This window comes from Rhinopithecus roxellana, chromosome 6, assembly GCF_007565055.1.
Source record: "Rhinopithecus roxellana isolate Shanxi Qingling chromosome 6, ASM756505v1, whole genome shotgun sequence".
Lineage (NCBI taxonomy): Eukaryota > Metazoa > Chordata > Mammalia > Primates > Cercopithecidae > Rhinopithecus > Rhinopithecus roxellana.
In genome coordinates, this window is record NC_044554.1 from 78,001,113 (window position 1) to 78,020,900 (window position 19,788).

Consider the following 19,788-nt stretch of genomic DNA (forward strand, 5'->3'; position numbering starts at 1 on the left):
ATCCCAGCATTTTGGGAGGCTGAGGTGGGTGGATCACTTGAGATCAGGAGTTCGAGACCAGCCTGGCCAGCATGGAGAAACCCCATCTCTACCACAAAAAAAAAAAAAAAAAAAAAAAAAAAAAAAAACCACACACACACAAATTAGCCGGGTGTGGTGGCATGTGCCTGTAATCCCAGCTACTTGGGAGATTGAGGCACAAGAATTGCTTGAACCCAGGTTGAAGTGAGCCGAGATTGCACCACTGCCCTCCAGCCTAGGTGATACAGCAAGACCCTATCTCAAAAAATAAATAAAATAAAATAAAATAAAATGAATTAATGTGTGTCTGTCTTTTTGCCCCCAGGAGGCTGCCCACTGGACACTGGGCTATGAGTGTTGTTTCATGTATCCTAGCACTTAGTGCAAAGGCTTGCTTCACAGTAGCCATTTTATAAACTTGGAATAAATGTTTCTAAAGTATTCGCCTCTCACATCCATCCCAGGAGGGGTCAGACAGTTCAGGTTTGATAACTACCATTTTTGTGGGGGTGGGGATGGGATCTTGCTCTGTCACCCAGGCTGGAAGGCAGTGGTGTGATCACAGCTCACTGCAGCCTCAACCTCCCAGGCTTGAGTGATTCTCCCAGGCTGGAGTGGCACCATCTCGGCTCACTGCAACTTCTGCCTCCCGGGTTCAGGCAATTTTCCTGCCTCAGCCTCCCGAGTAGCTGGGACTACCTGCCAACACACCTGGCTAATGTTTTGTATTTTAGTAGAGATGGAGTTTCACCATGTTGACCAGGCTGGTCTCAAACTCCTGAGCTCAGAGGATCCGCCCACCTCGGCCTTCCAAAGTGCTGTTTGCCCTGAGCCTCCCAAGTAGCTGGCACTACAGGTGCATGCCACCACATCCCGCTAATTTTTAATTTTTTTTTGTAGAGATGGGGGTCTCACTATGTTGCCCAGGATGGTCTCAAACTCCTGAGCTCAAGGGATCCTCCCATCTTGGTCTCCCAAAGTGCTGGGATTACAGGCATGAGCTGCAACATCTGGTTGAAAATTACTATTTTTTTTTTTTTATTGTATTTTAGAAACTGAAAGCAGTAAGAAGTCTGAAGAGAGTTGTGGAATAAGATCAGTGACCCTGTATCCTGCAGAGGGGGAGGAGGGAGGAAAAAGCAGGTTACTCGTTGATGAGATGTCTGAGCCTTAGACTACAAATCAGGCTAAGAGGTGGACAGCCTTTGCGGTTAGGAGTCCTAAATTCTGTGCTCAGGTTCTAGCTCGATCTCTTATTAGCTAGATTCCTTTGGCTTAAGAACAAGCCTCTTAGTTCCAATGTCAGCAGCCTAAGAGGGAGATTTCTCCTTTACTGACTCACAGCACTCGTAGTGCAAGAATCAAATGCCATCTGTGGAAACCACAACACAAATGTGTATTGAAATGTACAAGGTCACGGCCGGTCGCAGTGGCTCACGCCTGTAAACCCAGCACTTTGGGAGGCCTAGGTGGGCGGATCCTCTGAGCTCAGGAGTTTGAGACCAGCCTAGTCAATATGGTGAAATTCTACCTCTACTAAAAATACAAAAAATTAGCCAAGTGTGTTGGCAGGTGCCAGGTACTCGGGAGGCTGAGGCAGGAAAATCGCCTGAACCCGGGAGGCGGAGGTTGCAGTGAGCCGAGATCGCGCCACTGCACTCCAGCCTGGGTGACAGAGTGAGACTCCATTGCAAAAAAAAAAAAAAAAAAAGAGGAGGGGAGGGCAGGGGAGGGGAGGGGAAAGAAAAAAGTGAAAAAGAAAAAGAGAGAAATGTACAAGGTCACAGCCCTATGGATTCTCTAGCAGTTCCCAGTAAGAGCTGAAGAGGGCACTGTAGCCCAGGAGCAGGTTAGAATAGAGGGAAAATTCTCTTGCGTCCTCCCCTTCGGAGACTCCTCACATTCCAGCTTCACCCCTACCGCTCTGCTCCCCACACACCTGTCAAGTACCCTCCAACCTCCAAAACCTGTCCATAATTTTTCCTGCAGCAGATTGCAAAACATTCTCTCCCGTTTGCGTATGTGCAGGGGAACACAGGCTGACTTCTCTACAGATGATGATACAAGCAGAAAGGCGGGCCCTCACATGGGATAACAACCAGGATCGGGGTCCCCATACAGTTGTTTTTGTTTGTTTGTTTGTTTTTGCTTTGTTTTGTTTTAGAGACAGAGTTTCGCTCTTGTCGCCCAGGCTGGAGTTCTGTGGCACAACCTCAGCTCATGCCACCTCCGCCTCCCAGGTTCAGTGATTCTCTTGCCTCAGCCTCCAGAGTAGCTGGGATTACAGGACCCCACCACCACACCCGGCTTATTTTTTGTATTTTTAGTAGACATGGGGTTTCACCACGTTGGCCAGGCTGGTCTCGAACACCTGACCTCAGGTGATCCACCCGCCTCAGCCTCCCAAAGTGCTGGGATTACAGGTATGAGCCATCGTACCTGGCCTCCCATACAGTTTTATGACAGTTTTTTGCTGTCTGCACAGGTCCCTCCCAGGTGGTCCTTTCCCACTGAAGCATTATTTCTGAGAAGGAATCTGAAGTTGTGGTCAGAGTAAAGGGAAAAATGAGAAGTAGAAATCAAGAGTGGAAGTAGAGTTCATTCGTTCCATGTCCCCCACCCCAGGGGAGTGAGGGAGCAGGTAAGAGATTAGGTAGAAGGAATAAACCAGGCGCAATGGCTCACACCTGTAATCCCAGCACTTTGGGAGGCTGAGGAGGGAGGATCACTTGAGCCCAGAGTTTGAGACCAGCCTGGGCAACATAGCAAGACTCCATCTCTAAAAAAAATTAAAATGACTAAAAAATTAGCAGGGCAGGGCGATGCATGCCTTTAGTCACATCTACTCAGGAGGCTGGGACCAGAGGATCGCTTGAGCCCAGGAGTTTGAGGCTGCAGTGACCCATGATTGCACCACTGCACTCCAGCCTGGGCAACAGAGCAAGACACTGTCTCTAAAAACAAACAAACAAAATCACAAATATATAAATGAACCACCTAGAGTGACCCTTGTCCCTGAGCAGATGCTGTCTATAGAGGTGGCTCCAACCGCACCTGTATGTACCGCCCCTTTTGTGAATTTCAGAGGACAGCATTCATGGTGACAGTCTCCAAGTGAGTAAAGGAGGCAGCTGGACTTAGCGGGGGTGTGCATTGAGGCGGAAGGCTGATGCTGGGAGTGTGGCATCAGCCAAAGAGACCAAAGAAGAGGCAGAAATTAACAAGGGCCAGTGACCAGGGTTGGCAGCTGTTACCAGTCCCCAAAACCTCCAAAGGGACCCGTCCTCTGGGCTCCCTCTGCTTGATGACAATCTTAGCGCACCACAGGTTTGCCCTGGGCAGGGTTGGCAGCTGCCTTACTGCGGTGAGGCCTTGAATGGAGCCACCTTATTGACCAGCGTAGGCAGAGCTTGTGGCCTCAGGCCCGGTAGGGTCGAGAGGTCAGACAGGCTGTGTGAGACAGCACGTAGGGCCCAGCCCCCTCCACCCCTCGTTTCCCGGACCTGGACCTGCTGCACTGCTGCCAGGAGTGGGACAGAGCCAGGGGATTTGGAGGTTCCCGGAAAACAGAAAAGCCAAGAGTCATATCTGTGGTTTCAGTTCTTGCCAGTGAGATTGAAGAATACACAAAGCTTGGACCCCACGAGAACCAGAGGCCAGCCCCCATCCTGTCTTCACGGTTCCCACTCACATCCCAGCTCCACCCTTACCGCCCTGCTCCCCCACACACCTGTCAAGTACCCTCCAACCTCCAAAACCTGCCCTTAATTTTTCCTGCTGCAGATTGCAAAACATTCTCTCAGTGTCAAGGGGGCTCTTGCCACCAAGGGAGTGCCCGTGAGACCTGGAGAAGTCACAGCTTGCCACCTAAGTTCTCCAGGTCATCCTGTCCCTGATGGTAGGTGCAAAAACAGGTAAATTGCCTCCAAAGCGTGTCCTGGCATCAAATTTTGCAGGGTGCCGAGTGAGCTCAGGCGTTTTCCCAGCATGGCTCTGCTCCTGAGTTTAAAGCTGCTCTCCGAATGCTTCCCGCTCTGGGCCCTCAAGTTGGCCCTGTGACATCCTTAGATCTCAGAGTTGTGCTCTGGACAGTTCCTCTGGCCCCTGAGATGTCATTGCTGGCACTGGAGTGTCCATGGGACAGGCTGGTGCTTAGCTGAGAGCCCCTCGATGGGGTTCAGGAGTGGTGAGGGAGGGTGTGGCACAGGCAATGTTGGTGAGGGAGGTGGTAGATGTGCCCAGCTGGACGCACCTGGTCATCTGTCCCCTCTCTTGCAGGCCTCCCCCGTGTACAGCTTCAGCTTTCCCCGGAGGAAATTGGAGTAGACTCGGAAGAGTTTGCAGAAAGTGTCAGCAGTGATTGTTCGGAGTGGAGCAGCGGAGGCTGCATCTGGAAGGGAGATGGCTTCCTGCTGCCAAGGAGAAAACAGGAGGTCACTGCAGTACCACAGAACGGGAAGGAATACGGACAGTTCCTGTACTCCTTAGCAAGACCCTTCTCCCCTTCTTACAGAAAGGGCAAGCAGAAGTGTCTGCTCCTACTCACCTGGGCTCCCAGCACCCGAAGCAGAGTGGTGATGCTGCGAAGGCCACTGATGGCTTTATCCACGTGCAGCTGCAGGGGCTTGCAAGGCTGGGAAGAGTTGGCCAACACGGCCTGGCCCCGCAGGACAGCTTCTGAGAGCAAGGCCAGGCCCTGCCAGACTTCTAGGGCCTGCTGCCCGACCTACAGGGAGTGGACTCTGGGAGTCAGCTGACCCACGCCACCCTCTCCCTCCTGCCCCTCAGCAGCCCCAAGCACCAAGCTGAGCAAACAGAAAGTATGCAATAAGACTTGTTGAATGAATGAATGAATGAACATATTCCATACAGCCCTCATTACTTTTCTTTTTTCTTTTCTTTTTTGAGACAGGGCCTCACTCCGTCACTGAGGCTGTAGTGAAGTGGTGTGATCACAGCTCCCTGCAGCCTCAAATTCCTGGGCTCAAGTGATCCTCCTGCTTCAGCCTCCCAAGTATCTGGGATTACCACCATGCACCACCTCGCCTGACTAATTTTTTTAAATGTTTGTAGACATGGGGGATCTCACTATGCTGCCCAGGTTGGTCTGAAACTCCAGGGCTCAAGCAATTCTCCCATCTCGGCCTCTCAAAACCCTGGGATTACAGATGTGAGCCTCTGCGCCCATGCATCCTCATCTCTGCTGCTCCATTTTACCTTTCCCTCGATCATTCTCCCTTCCATCTTATCAGGTTCGCAAAATGAGATTCTCCAAAAGAAAGGAAAAAAAAAGGAACTCACCTCCATCCTCTTCCAGGCATAGAAGTTAACTTTGGTGTCTGGGACGGTGATATTCTCATTCAAGCTGCAGCTTTCGGAACAGCCCATCTGAAATGCACACGGCCCGGGGACTTAAGGGTCCCTGAGGGCTCTAACCCTGGCCCGCAGGCCATAGGACCTGCTGGCTTTGCTCCTTGCCTAGTTTCCAGGTATGGTTTGGGGTCACCAGACTTATTGTTACGTAGGGGGCAATATCTAGCTTCCCACCTCCACTCCAAACCAAGTGCCAGGTTCCTGGATCTGGGAGGTGTTCCCTGAAGCCCTGAGTGTGAGTTCTGTGGAAAGTATTGGGGAAGGGGTCTCACCGTGACATTCTCAGCCTCCTTGGCCTCCAAGAGGTACCTCTCCAGGACTCGGCTGTCACAGATGAGGCGTGGTGGGGCGCCCGGGACTGGGAGGCCCAGAGGGAATGACAGCAGGGACAGGAGAAGCCACAGCCAGGCAGGACATTCTAGAAGACAGAGTCAGGCTGAGAGTCAGGCGGGGAGGAAGGAGAAGGGTGGCTGTGGGAGGACAGCTTCCTTCATCCCCACGCCTCTGCCCCAGCTCCTCCTTACTGTCCCCAGCCGTGCAAGCACTCAGGTGCTGCCTCCCTGGCCTTCATTCAATCCTGCTGCCGTGTGCACACCCCACCCCCAGCTACCAGCATCCACTTCTCCGGCCAAACTTCAATCCTGGTGTGACAGAGGCTTTCCCTCGGGCAGATACGGCAGATACGTGGTGGCTCCAGCGCCCAGGTTATCAGCTTATCAGCTTGCTCTCCACTGGCACAGCTGAACCCCCAAACCTTCTTCCCCTCCACCCCCAAACTGTGTTCCCGTCACAGGTCAGGTTTTTGCCATCCCCAAGGACTCCCCCAAGTCCCCGCTGGCACGTGGAGGCTGCCCCACCCCCTCCCCCTTCCGGGGTCCTTGACAAGTCGCCGGTCCTTGAACCCGGCCACCTCCCGGCCAATAGCCCGGGTGCTAAATCCCCGCTCAAACAGGGACCCGGGTGGGCGGGAGCGCCCAGCCCGCGAGTACTCACCGTGCACCCCCATCTCCGCGCCTGGCCGGGGTCCCTCAGCGACCTGGGGCGCGCCCGGTGACCACACCGGGAGTCCTCATCCCGGGAAGCTCAGCGGGGCAGGGCCAGCCCCACGGGCCTGGAGGAGAGGGCGGCTGTCCAGGGGGCGCGGGATCGGAGCAGAGCGGGCGCGGTGGCCCCGGTCCGGCTCCGGGAGGACAGCGCGGTGCGGCGCACGCAGCTAGCCACCGGGGTGGCCCAGGGACTCTGCGGCTCCGGCCGGGGGTCGGTGCTGTTATCTGCATGTGTGCGTGCGCGGGTGGGGGTGGGGGAGAGGCTGTGTGCGTGAGGGGTCGCCAAGGGTAGGGGCCACCCGGGGTCAGAGCAGGGGGCAGGACGCCTGGGTTGAGGCTCGCTGGGGCGTGAGCGGGGCTGCTGCAGACGCGCGTGCGGTTCATGGGGGCTGCTCCCGGGCCCTGGGTCCCGGGAGGGGAGTGCAGCCGGGTGCGCACCCTCGGGACGGGCGGAGCGTGCTATCTGGGAAAGGCTGGGCTCCTGGACACCTCCCCTGGGTAGCATCCCGGTCTTGGGCGGAGACTTAGAGATGCCTGGGTTGCTGGGTTCCTGCAAAGTACCTGGGTCTGGAAGCCCAGAAGCTTCAGAGACGGGCAAATGGGTGGTCTCCCTTCCCACAATCCCAGGACATGTTCTAGAAACAATGTTGACAATGTTGAGGAATTTGATGGGGGCAAATAGGGCAAAAAATTTGGGGTTCTTCCTCCCTACCCCACTCCTCACTGTCTAGAACTCTGCAAACCCAGACACTTAAGTTTTTTTTTTTTTTCTTGAGGCGTAGCCTCCCTCTGTTGCCCGGGCAGTGCAGTGGTGCCATCTCCACTCACTACAACCTCCGCCTCCTGGGTTCAAGCAATTCTCCTGCCTCAGCCTCTGGAGTAGCTGGGACTACAGGCGCACCTTTACACCCGGCTATGTTTTGTGTTTGTAGTAGAGATGGAGTTTTGCCATGTTGCCCATGCTGGTCTCGAACTCCTGATCTCAGGTGATCAACCCTCCTCGGCCTCTCAAAGTGCTGGGATTATAGGCGTGAGCCTCCGCACCCAGCCCCCACCCCAGACACTTAACTTTTAGTGCACAGAGCACACAGTCCATTGTGCAGGCCACACATGCACCTTGACATCTGTTTATTTGACCTGCGGTGTAGGTTAGCTAGGCTGCATGGCCGAGTTCTTAAGAACGCTGAAATACAGCTAACACCAAGAGTGATGGGGGCTGGGATTTACAGCTAAGGTTTTATGGCTTCTGGAAGCCCTGAGCCAGATGGGTGAGATTCCCAGAAGATCAAGACTAACTGGCCTCTCACACCTTAGAAAGTGGCCTCGTCCTTGAGCCCTCAATGTCCTCATCTGTCAAATGGGTGTGGTGAAATACCAGCCTATCCTACTTAGGTTTCATAAAAGACAGGAAAGTGGCCAGGCGCGGTGGCTCACGCCTGTAATTCCAGCACTTTGGGAGGCCGAGGCAGGTGGATCACGAGGTCAGCAGATTGAGACCATCCCAGCTAACACAGTGAAACCCCGTTTCTACTAAAGAATACAAAAAATTAGCCGGGCGTAGTGGCGAGCACCTATAGTCACAGCTACTCGGGAGACTGAAGCAGGAGAATGGCGTGAACCCAGGAGGCGGAGGTTGCAGTGAGCCGATATTGTGCCACTGCACTCCAGCCTGGGCAACAGAGCAAGACTCTGTCTCAAAAAAAAAAAAAAAAAAAAAAAAAAAAGACAAGAAAGGGCCAGGCAACGCAGCTCACACCTGTAATCCCAGCACATTGGGAGACCAAGGCAGGAAAATCCTTTGAGCCCAGGAGTTCGAGACCAGCCTGGACAAAATAGCAAGACCGTGTCTCTAAAAAAAGAAAAAAAAAAATTAGCCAGGTGTGGTGGCTCACGCCTGTAGTCCCAAATATGCAGGAGGCTAAGGCAGGAGGATCACCTGAGCCCAGGAGATCGAGGCTGCAGTGAGCCATGATCACGCCACTGCCCTGCAGCCTGGGCGACAGAGTGAGACCCTGTCTCAAAAACAAAAAAAGACTGGAATGTGCAGATCTGAGCTGTAAGAGTTTGGAAGAGGGAGAGCTCAATGCTAGCTGGGAGAAATCAAGGAAGATTTGAGGGAGGAGATGACAATGACCTCAGCCTTGAAGGGGGTTAGGGCATCTGTGGGAAGAGGTATGAGGTGGGTGGGGGATTGTCGATTCAGCAAAGCGAATGGAAAGTCAGGTGTGCAGAAGGGAGGGCAGAGGAGAGAGAGGTGGAAGATGAGGTCAGGGTGCTACTTAGGGCGGAGTCAGGCTATGACCTTGAATGCCTCTCTGAAGAATTTGGATTTTGTTTGGAAAGAGTGGGAAACATTCATTCATTCAAAAGATATTTATGGATTTCCTACCTACCCGTGGCCAAGGACCTGGGGATAGAGCAGTGAATGATACAGCCAGGAATGCCTGCCCTGGTGGAGCTGACATTCTAGTTGGGTTGCCGATGATGAACACAAAAATGAGTACAAGATAGAAGATTTCGCCTGGGGGAAGTGACTAACACCTGTAATCCCAGCACTTTGGGAAGCCAAGGCAGGAGGATCACTTGAGCCCAGGAGTTGACTTGATCAGCCTGGGCAACATGGCGAAACCCCATCTTTGCAAAAAAAAAAAAAAAAATACAAAAATTAGCTGGGCTTGGTGGCATGTGCCTATAGTCCTATCTACTCAGGAGGCTGAGGTGGGAGGATCACTTGAGCCCAGGAAGTTGAGGCTGCAGCGAGCTGTGGTTTTGCCACTGCACTCCAGCCTGGGCAACAGAGTGAGACCCTGTCTCAAAAGGAAAAAAAAAAAGAAAGAAAGAAAGGAAGAAAAGAAAAGATAGAGGATATCAAACAGCCGGAAGAACTAAAGAGAAAAAGCACGGGCAGGGGTATCTAAAGTAAGGTAGTCAGAGACACCAGGCTGAGAAAGTGACTTGAAAAAAAGACCTGTTGGGGGTGAGGGACCATGAGGGTGTGGTGAGGTGAAGAGCTTGATGGGAGGGGTGTTTGGGCCAAGTGTGGTGGCTCACACCTGTAATCCCAACATTTTGGGAGGCTGAGGCAGGAGGATTGCTTGAGGTCAGGAGTTTGAGACCAGCCTGGGCAACATAGTGAGATCCCGTGTCTATAATTTTTTTTTTTTAATTAGCTGGGCATAGTGGTGCACATCTGTAGTCTCAGCTACTCAGGAGGCTGAAGTCAGAGGATCTCTTGAGCCCGGGAGGTCGAGGCTGCAGTGAGCTATGATCACGCCACTGCACTCTAGACTGAGCAACAGAAAGAGACCCTGTCTTAAAAAAAAAAATGAGTGGTTTGGCAAGATGGATGGGTGGGGGTCAGGAGACAGAGGCTGGTATGCTTCTGGCTGGCCTGATTCCCTCAGACCCTGCTCCCCTGCATCCTCTGCTCACCTTGAACCTTCCCAAACCTGCTGTCCAGGCTCCCCCAGCCCCACTTGGCAACTGGTTCTGCTCCATTGCAGAGTCCTGGGACGTGCACACACACACTCACGTCCACACATGGCTGCACGTGCGTTCTGTCTTGGCTGCTCCCCTTCCCCAGCCTCTGCTCTCCCAGGACCCTGACTCCTGCGTCAATGCCCTGACCTAACCATAGAGAGGGGGCCGGAGACAGATGGGTGGGGTGGATGCAGCTAGAGAAAGAGGAGCATTTTGGGCTGTGAGACCTGCCCCTCCCCTCACACAGCTTCTCAGGGGTCCCTACATCCTTGTCTGCAGTAGAGGAGGAGCGGGAGATGGGCCAGGGGCACCAGCCTCTAAATGCTGGAGCCTGCTGGATAGGAGTGGTGACTGACTTGTCCCCTGGGGCTTTTGGAGAGAGAGCTGTGATTTGCAGCTTGGGAGGGAGGACAGGATCTTGGTCTGTCCCATACCCAATCCGAAGCCATAGTAATTCTCTTTTTGAGACGGAGTCTCACTTTATTGCTCAGGTTGGAGTGCAGTGGTGCCATGATCTCAGCTCACTGCAACCTCCACCTTCTGGGTTCAAGTGATTCTCCTGCCTCAGCCTCCAAAGTAGCTGGGATTGCAGGCATATGCCACCATGCACGGTAATTTTTGTATTTTCAGTAGAGACGGGGTTTCGCCATGTTGCCCAGGCTGGTCTCGAACTCCCAACCTCAAGTGATCTGCCCACCTCGGCCTCCCAAAGTGCCGGGATTGCAGGCGTGTGCCACCGCACCCAGCTTGAAGCCATAGTAATTCTGCTAAGATGGGAGAGGCTGGTTTGGAGCCCAGAGCCTCTTGGATACTGTGTAATGCAGGGTCCATTCATCTGTCCTTGAGGAACAGGAAGAAAACAAGAAGCTCTGTGGGGCTCCCCGTCCAATGCCCACCATCCCTCTGCCCAATGCCCCCCACCCCCGCCATCTGCCTGCTCTTCTAACATGATGCTGATCCCCAGGCCCAGGACTGCTGCACAACATCAGCCTCATTTGTGCCAATTCCCTGAACAGGAACCTGCCACGGCTTCCTATTGCCTCAGAACTGAGACCCTCCAAGGCCCACCATCCACTTCACGTTCCAGCCTGTTCTCCCACTTTGCTCACTCCCACTCCCTCCACCACAGGAGATGGTTTGTGCCTTCCTGCCCTTGGCTCCTCCTGGATTATCCTCCACATCATCTCCCCCTTTTCTTTAAAGCCCAAATCTGTGCATCGCCTCCTCCATGAAGCCTTTCCTGATCTCCCAGCAGGAAATCGTCTCCTTCCCTGGCACTGCCGTCATTTATGTACATGTCTTAGGCATCTCACTGGCAGGGCTGCCACGGACAGCCATCAAAGTTGAGCACTGCACAACTCCCAGGGGCGTCCATAGAGACTCTGATGGGAATGGTACCGTCTGGAGTCATGTAGTGCAGGTGCCCTGGCCATCGAAGAGAGTGAAGGGCTGCGTATGGAAGTTCTGATGTAATTTTGTGTCTACCAAGCATCCAGCATATCCCTTTTCTGTGGTCACCACCCATGTGTGGATTGCATTATGTGGTCCCTCCACTACATGCTCAGAGAAGGGCCCAGCCTAGAGGGGGCACTGAGCCATCCCCCGGTCAACCCAGCTCCCTGGGATCCTGGGGCGTGAGAAGCTTCCTGCACTTCCTGACCAGGCAGCCACTAAGGCAGGGTTTGAAAAGGGCCAGTTGTGACAGGAGGATGGCGGGCGTGGAAGCAGGCCGTGCTCCACGGATTCCTCCTGGCAGCGGATTCGGATCGGAAATCCAAGCAGAAGCAAATTTACAGCCCCCCTGAGCTGTTCTAGACTCCCAGGCAGCACGGAGTCCCAGCTGCCTGGAGTCAGACTTCGGGGGGGGCCTCCCGGCTTCACTTTCCCTCCTCATTTCCAAGCAGTGGCTTCTCAGCTCAGCTCGAGTTCAGCCAGAGGCCCAGAAGACCTTCTGTGCTAGGAGGGGAGGTGGCTGGGGACCTTGTTGGGTGGCCTTTGGGGAACTATGAAGGAAGAAAGAATGCTGGAGGTCCAGGCGTGGTAGCTCATGCCTGGAATCCCAGCACTTTGGGAGGCCAAGGAGGGAGGATCCCTTGAGCCCAGGAGTTTGAGACCAGCCTGGGAAACATAGGAAGACCCTGTCTCTACAGAAAATTTGTCAGGTATGCTGGCACATGCCTATAGTCCCAGCTACTTGGGAGTCTGAGGCTGGAGGATTGCTTGAGCCCAGGAGTTGGAGGCTACAATTAGCTATGATCACACCACTGCACTCCAGCCTGGGGACAGAACAACACCCTGTCTTTCTTAAAAAAAAAAAAAAAAAAAAAAAAAAAAATTAAAAAAAGAATGCTGAAGAAGGAATTCCTGCCAGAGAACCAAAGGAAAATCCTTTGCCAAGTCAGTTTGGAGACGATGAGGCAAGGGCTACTTGCTTCGTCAGAAAATCATTGATAGAACCAGACATCCAGGTTTCTGTTCTCAGCAAACAGATCTGTGGCCTGGTGGCTTCAAGGGGTTGGTTGTCTGGTGACCAGGAGCGCTTGGATTGGTGATCGGATTGGTGATCTGAATTTTCTTTTCTTTTTTTTTTGATGGAGTCTTCCTCTGTTGCCTAGGCTGGAGTACAGTGGAGTGATCTCGGCTCACTGCGACCTCTGCCTCCCGGGTTCAAGTGATTCTCCTGCCTCAGCCTCCTGAGTAGCTGGGACTACAGGCACACACCATCACGCCGGGCTAATTTTTGTATTTTTAGTAGAGACTGGGTTTCACCATGTTGGTCAGGCTGGTCTCGAACTCCTGACCTCGTGATCCGCCTGCCTTGGCCTCACAAAGTGCTGGTATTACAGGCGTGAGCCACTGCGCGCGGCCTGGTGGCCTGAATTCTGCCACTGACTTGCCAGGAGCCTAACTTGGGCAGGTGACTTTATCTCTGAGCCTTCTTCACAGAGTGGGGAGGTAGAAATGGTAGTGATTGCCTCCCACAGCTGTGGTGGGATTATGGAACTCCTGGCACATGGTAATCGATAAACACTAGCTGTTATTGCCCTACTCCCCACTTTATCATTTCTCCTATTGTCCTTTCTTGGGAGACCTGGAGACCAAATGTCCAGTGTATTCCTTAGCCTTCCTCCAGCATCGTCTCCTGTTTCTCTGGGGAGCCAGGGACAGATTCGTGGCACTTTACCTTGGGTATTATATTATAGCTGCCCCTACCATACAACTTACTGAAAAAATGTCATCAGAATAGTGGGGTGGAGGGAGGTGTCTCTGGCTGTCTATATATATTTTTAATTTAATTAATTAATTTTTTTTAGATGGAGCTTCGCTCTTATTGCCCAGGCTGTAGTGCAGTGGTGCGATCTTGGCTCACCACAACCTCCATCTCCTGGGTTCAAGTGATTCTCCTGCCTCAGCCTCCCAAGTAGCTGGAATTACAGGCATGTGCCACCATGCCCAGCTAATTTTTTGTATTTTTAGTAGAGACAGGGTTTCACCGTGTTAGCCCGGACAGTCTCGATCTCCCCACCTCAGGTGATCCGCCTGCCTCAGTCTCCCAAAGTGCTGGGATTACGGACGTGAGCCACCGTGCCTGGTAATTTACTTATTTATTTATTTTTTGAGACAGAGTTTTGCTCTGTCACCCAGGCTGGAGTACAGTGGCACGATCTTGGCTCACTCCAACCTCCACCTCCTGGGTTCAAGCAACTTTCCTGCCTCAGCCTCCCAAATAGCCAGGATTACAGGCGTGCACCACCACACCCGGCTAATTTTGTATTTTTTTAGTAGAGACGGGGTTTCACCACGTTGGTCAGGCTGGTCTCAAGCTCCTGACCTCAGGTGATCCACCCACCTCAGCCTCCCGAAGTGCTGGGATTACAGGCGTGAGCCACTGTGCCTGGCCTAAGTAAGCTCTTCTGCTCATGTCTTAGTTCATCAACCAGCAAATAATTTTTCCCTTTTCAGGGAAGTATATTTGTCTAATAGCAAACAAGACTAATAGACTGAGTTGGAAGGAATCTAGCAGGTCCTGTGAGGGCGAAAGTCCACCCTCTGTTTGCATACTTCAAGTGACAAGATGGTTGCCTTTTCTTAAGGGAGCAGAGGCTTGTTATACAGGAGACAGCAAGCCATTCTCCTCTGCACCATCCATGTATCCACTGACCCATTCATTCATCAGATATTTATTAGTTACTGGATTGGGCAATAAAATAACTTCTTGTGGTATCTCATCAGCTTTATTTTTACTTATTTAGAGATGGATCTGCCTCAGTTCCCCAGGCTCGAGTGCAGTGGCACGATCATAGCTTACTGCAACCTCGACCTCCTAGGTTCAAATGATCATCCTTCCTCAGCTTCCCAAGTAGCTGTGACACCAGGCATGCACCGCCACGCCTGGTTAACTTCTTTATTTTTTATATAAAACATATAACTCTATAAAATATAACTCTATAAAAAATAACTTACTTATTTTTTATAGAGCCAGGGTCTCACTGTGTTGCCCCCGCTGGTCTCAAACTCCTAGCCTCAAATGTTCCTCCCACCTCAGCTTTCCAAAGTGCTGAGATTACAGGCATGAGCCACCTTGCCTGGCCCCTCATCAGTTTGATAACTGCCTGATCACCTTACTTAGAGAACAAAGGATCAGTCAGGAATAGGCTTCATAAAACTTTTGTAGGCCGGGCACGGTGGCTCACGCTTGTAATCCCAGCACTTTGGAAGGCCGAGACAGGCGGATCACGAAGTCAGGAGTTCGAGACCAGTCTGGCCAATATGGTGAAACCCCGTCTCCACTAAAAATACAAAAATTAGCTGGGCATGGTGGCATGCACCTGTAATCCCAGCTACTCAGGAGGCTGAGTCAGAAGAATCGCTTGAACCCAGGAGGCGGAGGTTGCGGTGAGCAGAGATTGTGCCACTGCACTCCAGTGTGGGCGACAGAGCCAGACTCCATCTCAAAAAAAAAAAAAAAAAAAAAAAAAAAAAAAAAAAAAAAAAAACCTTTTGTAATGAACTTTTGCTCATTACAAAAACAATACGCGACCAAAATTAGAAAAGAGCACTAAACTCAAACACATAAACTGAAAAACGCCCATAATCTCATTAGGAAGATGGGAACTTAAGTGGCCATTTTCACAGGCTTCCTTCTGGTAGGATGACCTTTACTTCATTCCAAATCTCTGTGCAATTGGACCTCTGTTTCCTAAGGAACTACAATTGACACATTCTTGTCCAACCTCTCTCGTGGTTTGAGGGTTTGTGAAACACCATTTTTCCCCCCAACTCCTGACCAAGCACCAGAAACCCACCTGGGACAAAGTGCTGGGCCTCTCTAGCAGGATCATCAGCCTGACCAAACCACTTAATATTTCAAGGCCCTGTCCCCTTCCCTGTTACGCGAGTGACAACTGAGTCTGGCAGAAACTAATAACTCAGACTTGAGAATTAAACACACACAAAATTGCCTTCCTTCACTTCTCCCCATTCCTATTAAGAAGCATAAAACCGCCGGGCGCGGTGGCTCAAGCCTGTAATCCCAGCACTTTGGGAGGCCGAGACGGGCGGATCACGAGGTCAGGAGATCGAGACCATCCTGGCTAACACGGTGAAACCCCGTCTCTACTAAAAATGCAAAAAACTAGCCGGGCGAGGTGGCGGGCACCTGTAGTCCCAGCTACTCCGGAGGCTGAGGCAGGAGAATGGCGTAAACCCGGGAGGCGGAGCTTGCAGTGAGCTGAGATCCGGCCACTGCACTCCAGACCGGGCGACAGAGCAAGACTCCGTCTCAAAAAAAAAAAAAGAAGCATAAAACCGGCTGGGCGCCGTGGCTCAAGCCTGTAATCCCAGCACTTTGGGAGGCCGAGACGGGCGGATCACGAGGTCAGGAGATGGAGACTATCCTGGCTAACACGGTGAAACCCCGTCTCTACTAAAAAAAATACAAAAAATGAGCCGGGCGAGGTGGCGGGCGCCTGTAGTCCCAGCTACTCGGGAGGCTGAGGCAGGAGAATGGCGTAAACCCAGGAGGTGGAGCTTGCAGTGAGCTGAGATCCGGCCACTACACTCGAACCTGGGCGACAGAGCGAGACTCTGTCTCAAAAAAAAAAAAAAAAAAAAAAAAGAAGCGTAAAACCATTTCTTAGCAAAATGGCTTCATACTAAACAATACTAGCTCTTGGCCAGGTGCGGTGGCTCACGCCTGTAATCTCAAAACTTTGGGAGGCTGAGGCGGGCGGATCACCTGAGGTCAGGAGTTCGAGACCAGCCTGGCAAACATGGTGAAACCCCGTCTCTACTAAAAATGCAAAAAGTAGCCAGGCTTAGTGGCACATGCCTGTAATCCCAGCCACTCAGGAGGCTGAGGCAGGAGAATCACTTGAACCCGGGAGGCAGAGGTTGCAGTGAGCCGAGATCATGCCATCGCACTCCAGCCTGGGCAACAAGAGCGCAACTCCATCTCAAAACAAACGGATAAACAAACAAAGAAAACAATAGTAGCTTTTACTTTTTTTTTTTTTTTTGCCTGTAGTCCTAACTGCTTGGGAGGCTGAGGCAGGAGGATTGCTTGAGCCTAGAAGTTCGAGGTTGTAGTGAGCTATGATCGTACCATTGTACTCCAGCCTGGGCTACAGAGTGAGACCCTGTCTCTAACGTAAATAAATTTAAAAAATAAAATGTAAAAAGGAGGGCAGGGCACTGCATTTGCACACACCTTCTGCCTCCATCTCCTTACCCCTCTCCCCTATTTTTCAAGCCTTTTTTTTTTTTTTGAGACTGAGTCTTGCTCTGTTGCCCAGGCTGGAGTGCAATGGCACGATCTTGGCTCACTGCAACCTCCGCCTCCCAGGTTCAAGCAATTCTCCTGCCTCAGCCTCCTGAGTAGCTCGGATTACAGGTGTCTGCCACCACACCCAGCTGATTTTGTATTTTTAGTAGAGATGGGGTTTTACCATGTTGGCCAGGCTGGTCTTGAACTCCTAACCTCAGGTGATCCGCCCGTCTCGGCCTCCCAAAGTGCTGGGATTACAGACATGACTCACTGTTCCTAGCCTCCTGAGCTTTGATGGAAGTCACTTTGGAGAGACAGTAGAGGGAGGAGAACAGAGGCTGGAGCAAGCCACCCTATAGACGGGCCTGCAGGCAGAGTTCCCTACCCCACCTGCCCTGCATGGACTCCAGTAGATACAGGAACCTGGCTCAGGCCTCCCTACACACAAAAGAGTGAGCCCCAGGCCCCGCTCTTCCTTCAGTGGCAATGTGGAGGTCTGTTTCTGCAGAACTGCCACTGAGGGAAGCCCCACTGGCAAGCAGTGAGAAAACATGGAGTAGAAACAACAAACAAATAGGCTGCAGGAGGGAACTGCCAAAACAAACCAGATGGGAAAGGCTGCCTGCCACCACCTCTGCTGGGCTTAGGCCCGGAACACATACGTGCAGGGAGACACAGCTCCATCCAGCTTCCTGCCGGCTCCCCACTCAGCTACCGGGGGGCTCTCGGGCAAGGAAGCCTTGCAGTCAGGCTGATGGAAGGGATGTGGCCCGATAGAAATGTCCACAGCCAGCCGGGTGCAGTGGCTCACGCCTGTAATCCTAGCACTTTTTGGGAGGCCGTAGGCGGGTGGATCACGAGGTAAGGAGATAGAGACCATCCTGGCCAACATGGTGAAACCCCGTCTCTACTAAAAACACAAAAATTAGCTGGTTATGGTGGTGCACACCTGTAATCCCAGCTACTCAGGAGGCTGAGGCAAGAGAATCGCTTGAACCAGAGAGTCGGAGGTTGCAGTGAGCCGAGATCACGCCACTGCACTCCAGCCTGGTAATAGAGATTCTGTCTCAAAAAAAAAGGAAATGTCTGCAGCCTTGTCTCCCAGTACCTCCTGCTTTCTAGCCACCTCGAGTCTCTCCAGTCCCAGAACGTAGCTGCCTATTCATTAATCCCCTCCCTGCCCACTGTTTTTTGAGACAGGTTCTTGATGTTTCGCAAGCCCTCAGTCACAGCTAACTGCAGCGTCAACCTCCTGGGCTCAAGCAATCTTCCCACCTCAGCCTCCTGAGTAGGTGGACCACAGGTGCATGCCACCAAGCCAAGTTAATTTTTAAATTTTTGACAGAGACAAAGTCTTACTCTATCGCCCAGGCTGGTCTCAAACTTCTGAGCTCTAGCGATTTTCTCTCCTCGACCTTCCAAAGTGCTGGGATTACAGGCATGAGTCACCATTCCCAGCCAAATCCACCCATTTCCCCACCCCACTATGATCTCTCTGCCAAATATGCCATCTCCCCTCTTTTCTGCCTGGCAAACTCCTATTCATCCTTCAACGCCCAGATCAAAAGTGAGTGAAACCATTTTGGGTCCCACCAGGAAGTTATTAGCCCTTTCCATCTCCACATTTCCTTATCATTGCTACTCTTATGTCTTACACATCTTACTCATTCACAAAAAATTATGTATCCACCTTCCCAATTAGATGGCGAGCTCCTTAAATGTAGGGATCATTTCATATGCAGATGCCAGAGGAAGGGATTTTGATGAATTAGAAGCCTGATCTTCAGACCTCCAGATCAAACTACCTTCAGTTGAATTAGAATGAAATTCTGTTCCTAATCTGTAAATCAGAGGCTCTTAAACGCTTATGACCTCAAACGGTAAAAAACACAATGTACATCCTATTATGCTACACATACATATAATACACATGCCTAACTGAAAAATCTGCTGGTCAGGCCTAGTGGCTCACACCTGTAATCTCAGCATTTTGGGAGGCCGAGGCGGGTGAATCACCTGAGGTCAGGAGTTTGAGACCAGCCTGGCCAACATGGCGAAACCCAGTCTCTACTAAAAATACAAAACTTAGCCGGGCGTGGTGGCGCGTGCCTATAATTCCAGCTACTCAGGAGGCTGAGGCAGGAGAATCGCTTGAACCTGGGAGGCAGAGGTTGCAGTGAGCCAAGACTGTGCTACTGAACTCCAGCCTAGGTGATAGAGACTCCGCCTCAAAAAAAACAAAAAAATCTGCAATAAAACACCACCATTTAAGTTGCACTTTTTTTTTTTAACTTGGGTTGTTTTTTCTTTTTCCTTCCTTTTTTTAGACAAGGTCTTGCTGTGTCACCCAGGCTGGAGTGCACTGGCATGATCTCAGCTCACTGCAACCTCCCCTTCCTGGGCTCAGCCTCCCACCTCAGCCTCCCAAGTAGCTGAGACCACAGGTTTGTGCCACCATGTCCGGATAGCTTTTTATATTTTTTGTAGAGATGGGATTTCACCATGTTGCCTAGGCTGGTCTCGAACTCCTGGGCTCAAGAGACTGACCTGCCTCGGCCTCCCAAAGTGCTGGAAGTATAGGCGTGAGCCACCACACCCGTCCTTGTTTTTTTCGTTTTTGTTTTTGTTTTTTTTGAGACGAGTCTCGCTCTGTCGCCTAGGCTGGAGTGCAGTGGCGCGATCTCAGCTCACTGCAACCTCCACCTCCCTGGTTCAAGCGATTCTCCTGCCTCGGCCTCCAGAGTAGCTGGGGCTGCAGGCATGTACCATCACGCCTGGCTAATTTTTTGTATTTTTTAGTACAGACAGGATTTCACTGTGTTAGCCAGGATGGTCTTGACCTCCGGACCTTGTGATCTGCCCGCCTCAGTCTCCCAAAGTGCTGGGATTACAGGCGTGAACCACCACCCCTGGCCTTTTTTTTTTTTTTAAGAAGCTGTGACCCACAAATGGGTCACAACCCGCTTTGATAAACATTGCTTTAGTTGACTCTAGTTTGATAAATGTGAAAAATCAGGTCATCCCACAAATATCCAAACAGAAAGTATTACCTGTGTGCCCAGTAATTATGTGTGTGGGGGGGTCTCTTTGCCACTGAAGCAG

The 19,788-nt window shown here is 51.8% G+C and overlaps 1 protein-coding gene across 3 annotated transcripts; it reads right to left on the minus strand.

The window, feature by feature from the left end:
- Positions 1-3,620: 3,620 nt before the first annotated feature.
- On the minus strand, positions 3,621-7,278 carry EPO (erythropoietin). 3 transcript variants are annotated; one of them, XM_030931973.1, is made up of 6 exons: positions 7,002-7,278; positions 6,388-6,665; positions 5,667-5,812; positions 5,323-5,409; positions 4,568-4,747; positions 3,621-4,433 (listed from the first exon to the last, which is right to left on the minus strand). In XM_030931973.1, exons 2-6 carry the CDS (start codon positions 6,398-6,400, stop codon positions 4,278-4,280), a joined length of 582 nt encoding a protein of 193 aa, XP_030787833.1. In that variant the 5' UTR covers positions 6,401-6,665; positions 7,002-7,278; the 3' UTR covers positions 3,621-4,277. The 3 variants fall into 3 exon arrangements, with proteins under 3 accessions (XP_030787833.1, XP_010376037.2, XP_010376036.2); XM_010377735.2 differs by having other exon boundaries at positions 3,621-4,430; positions 6,388-7,278; XM_010377734.2 differs by having other exon boundaries at positions 6,388-7,278.
- Between the last annotated feature and the right edge of the window lie 12,510 nt (positions 7,279-19,788).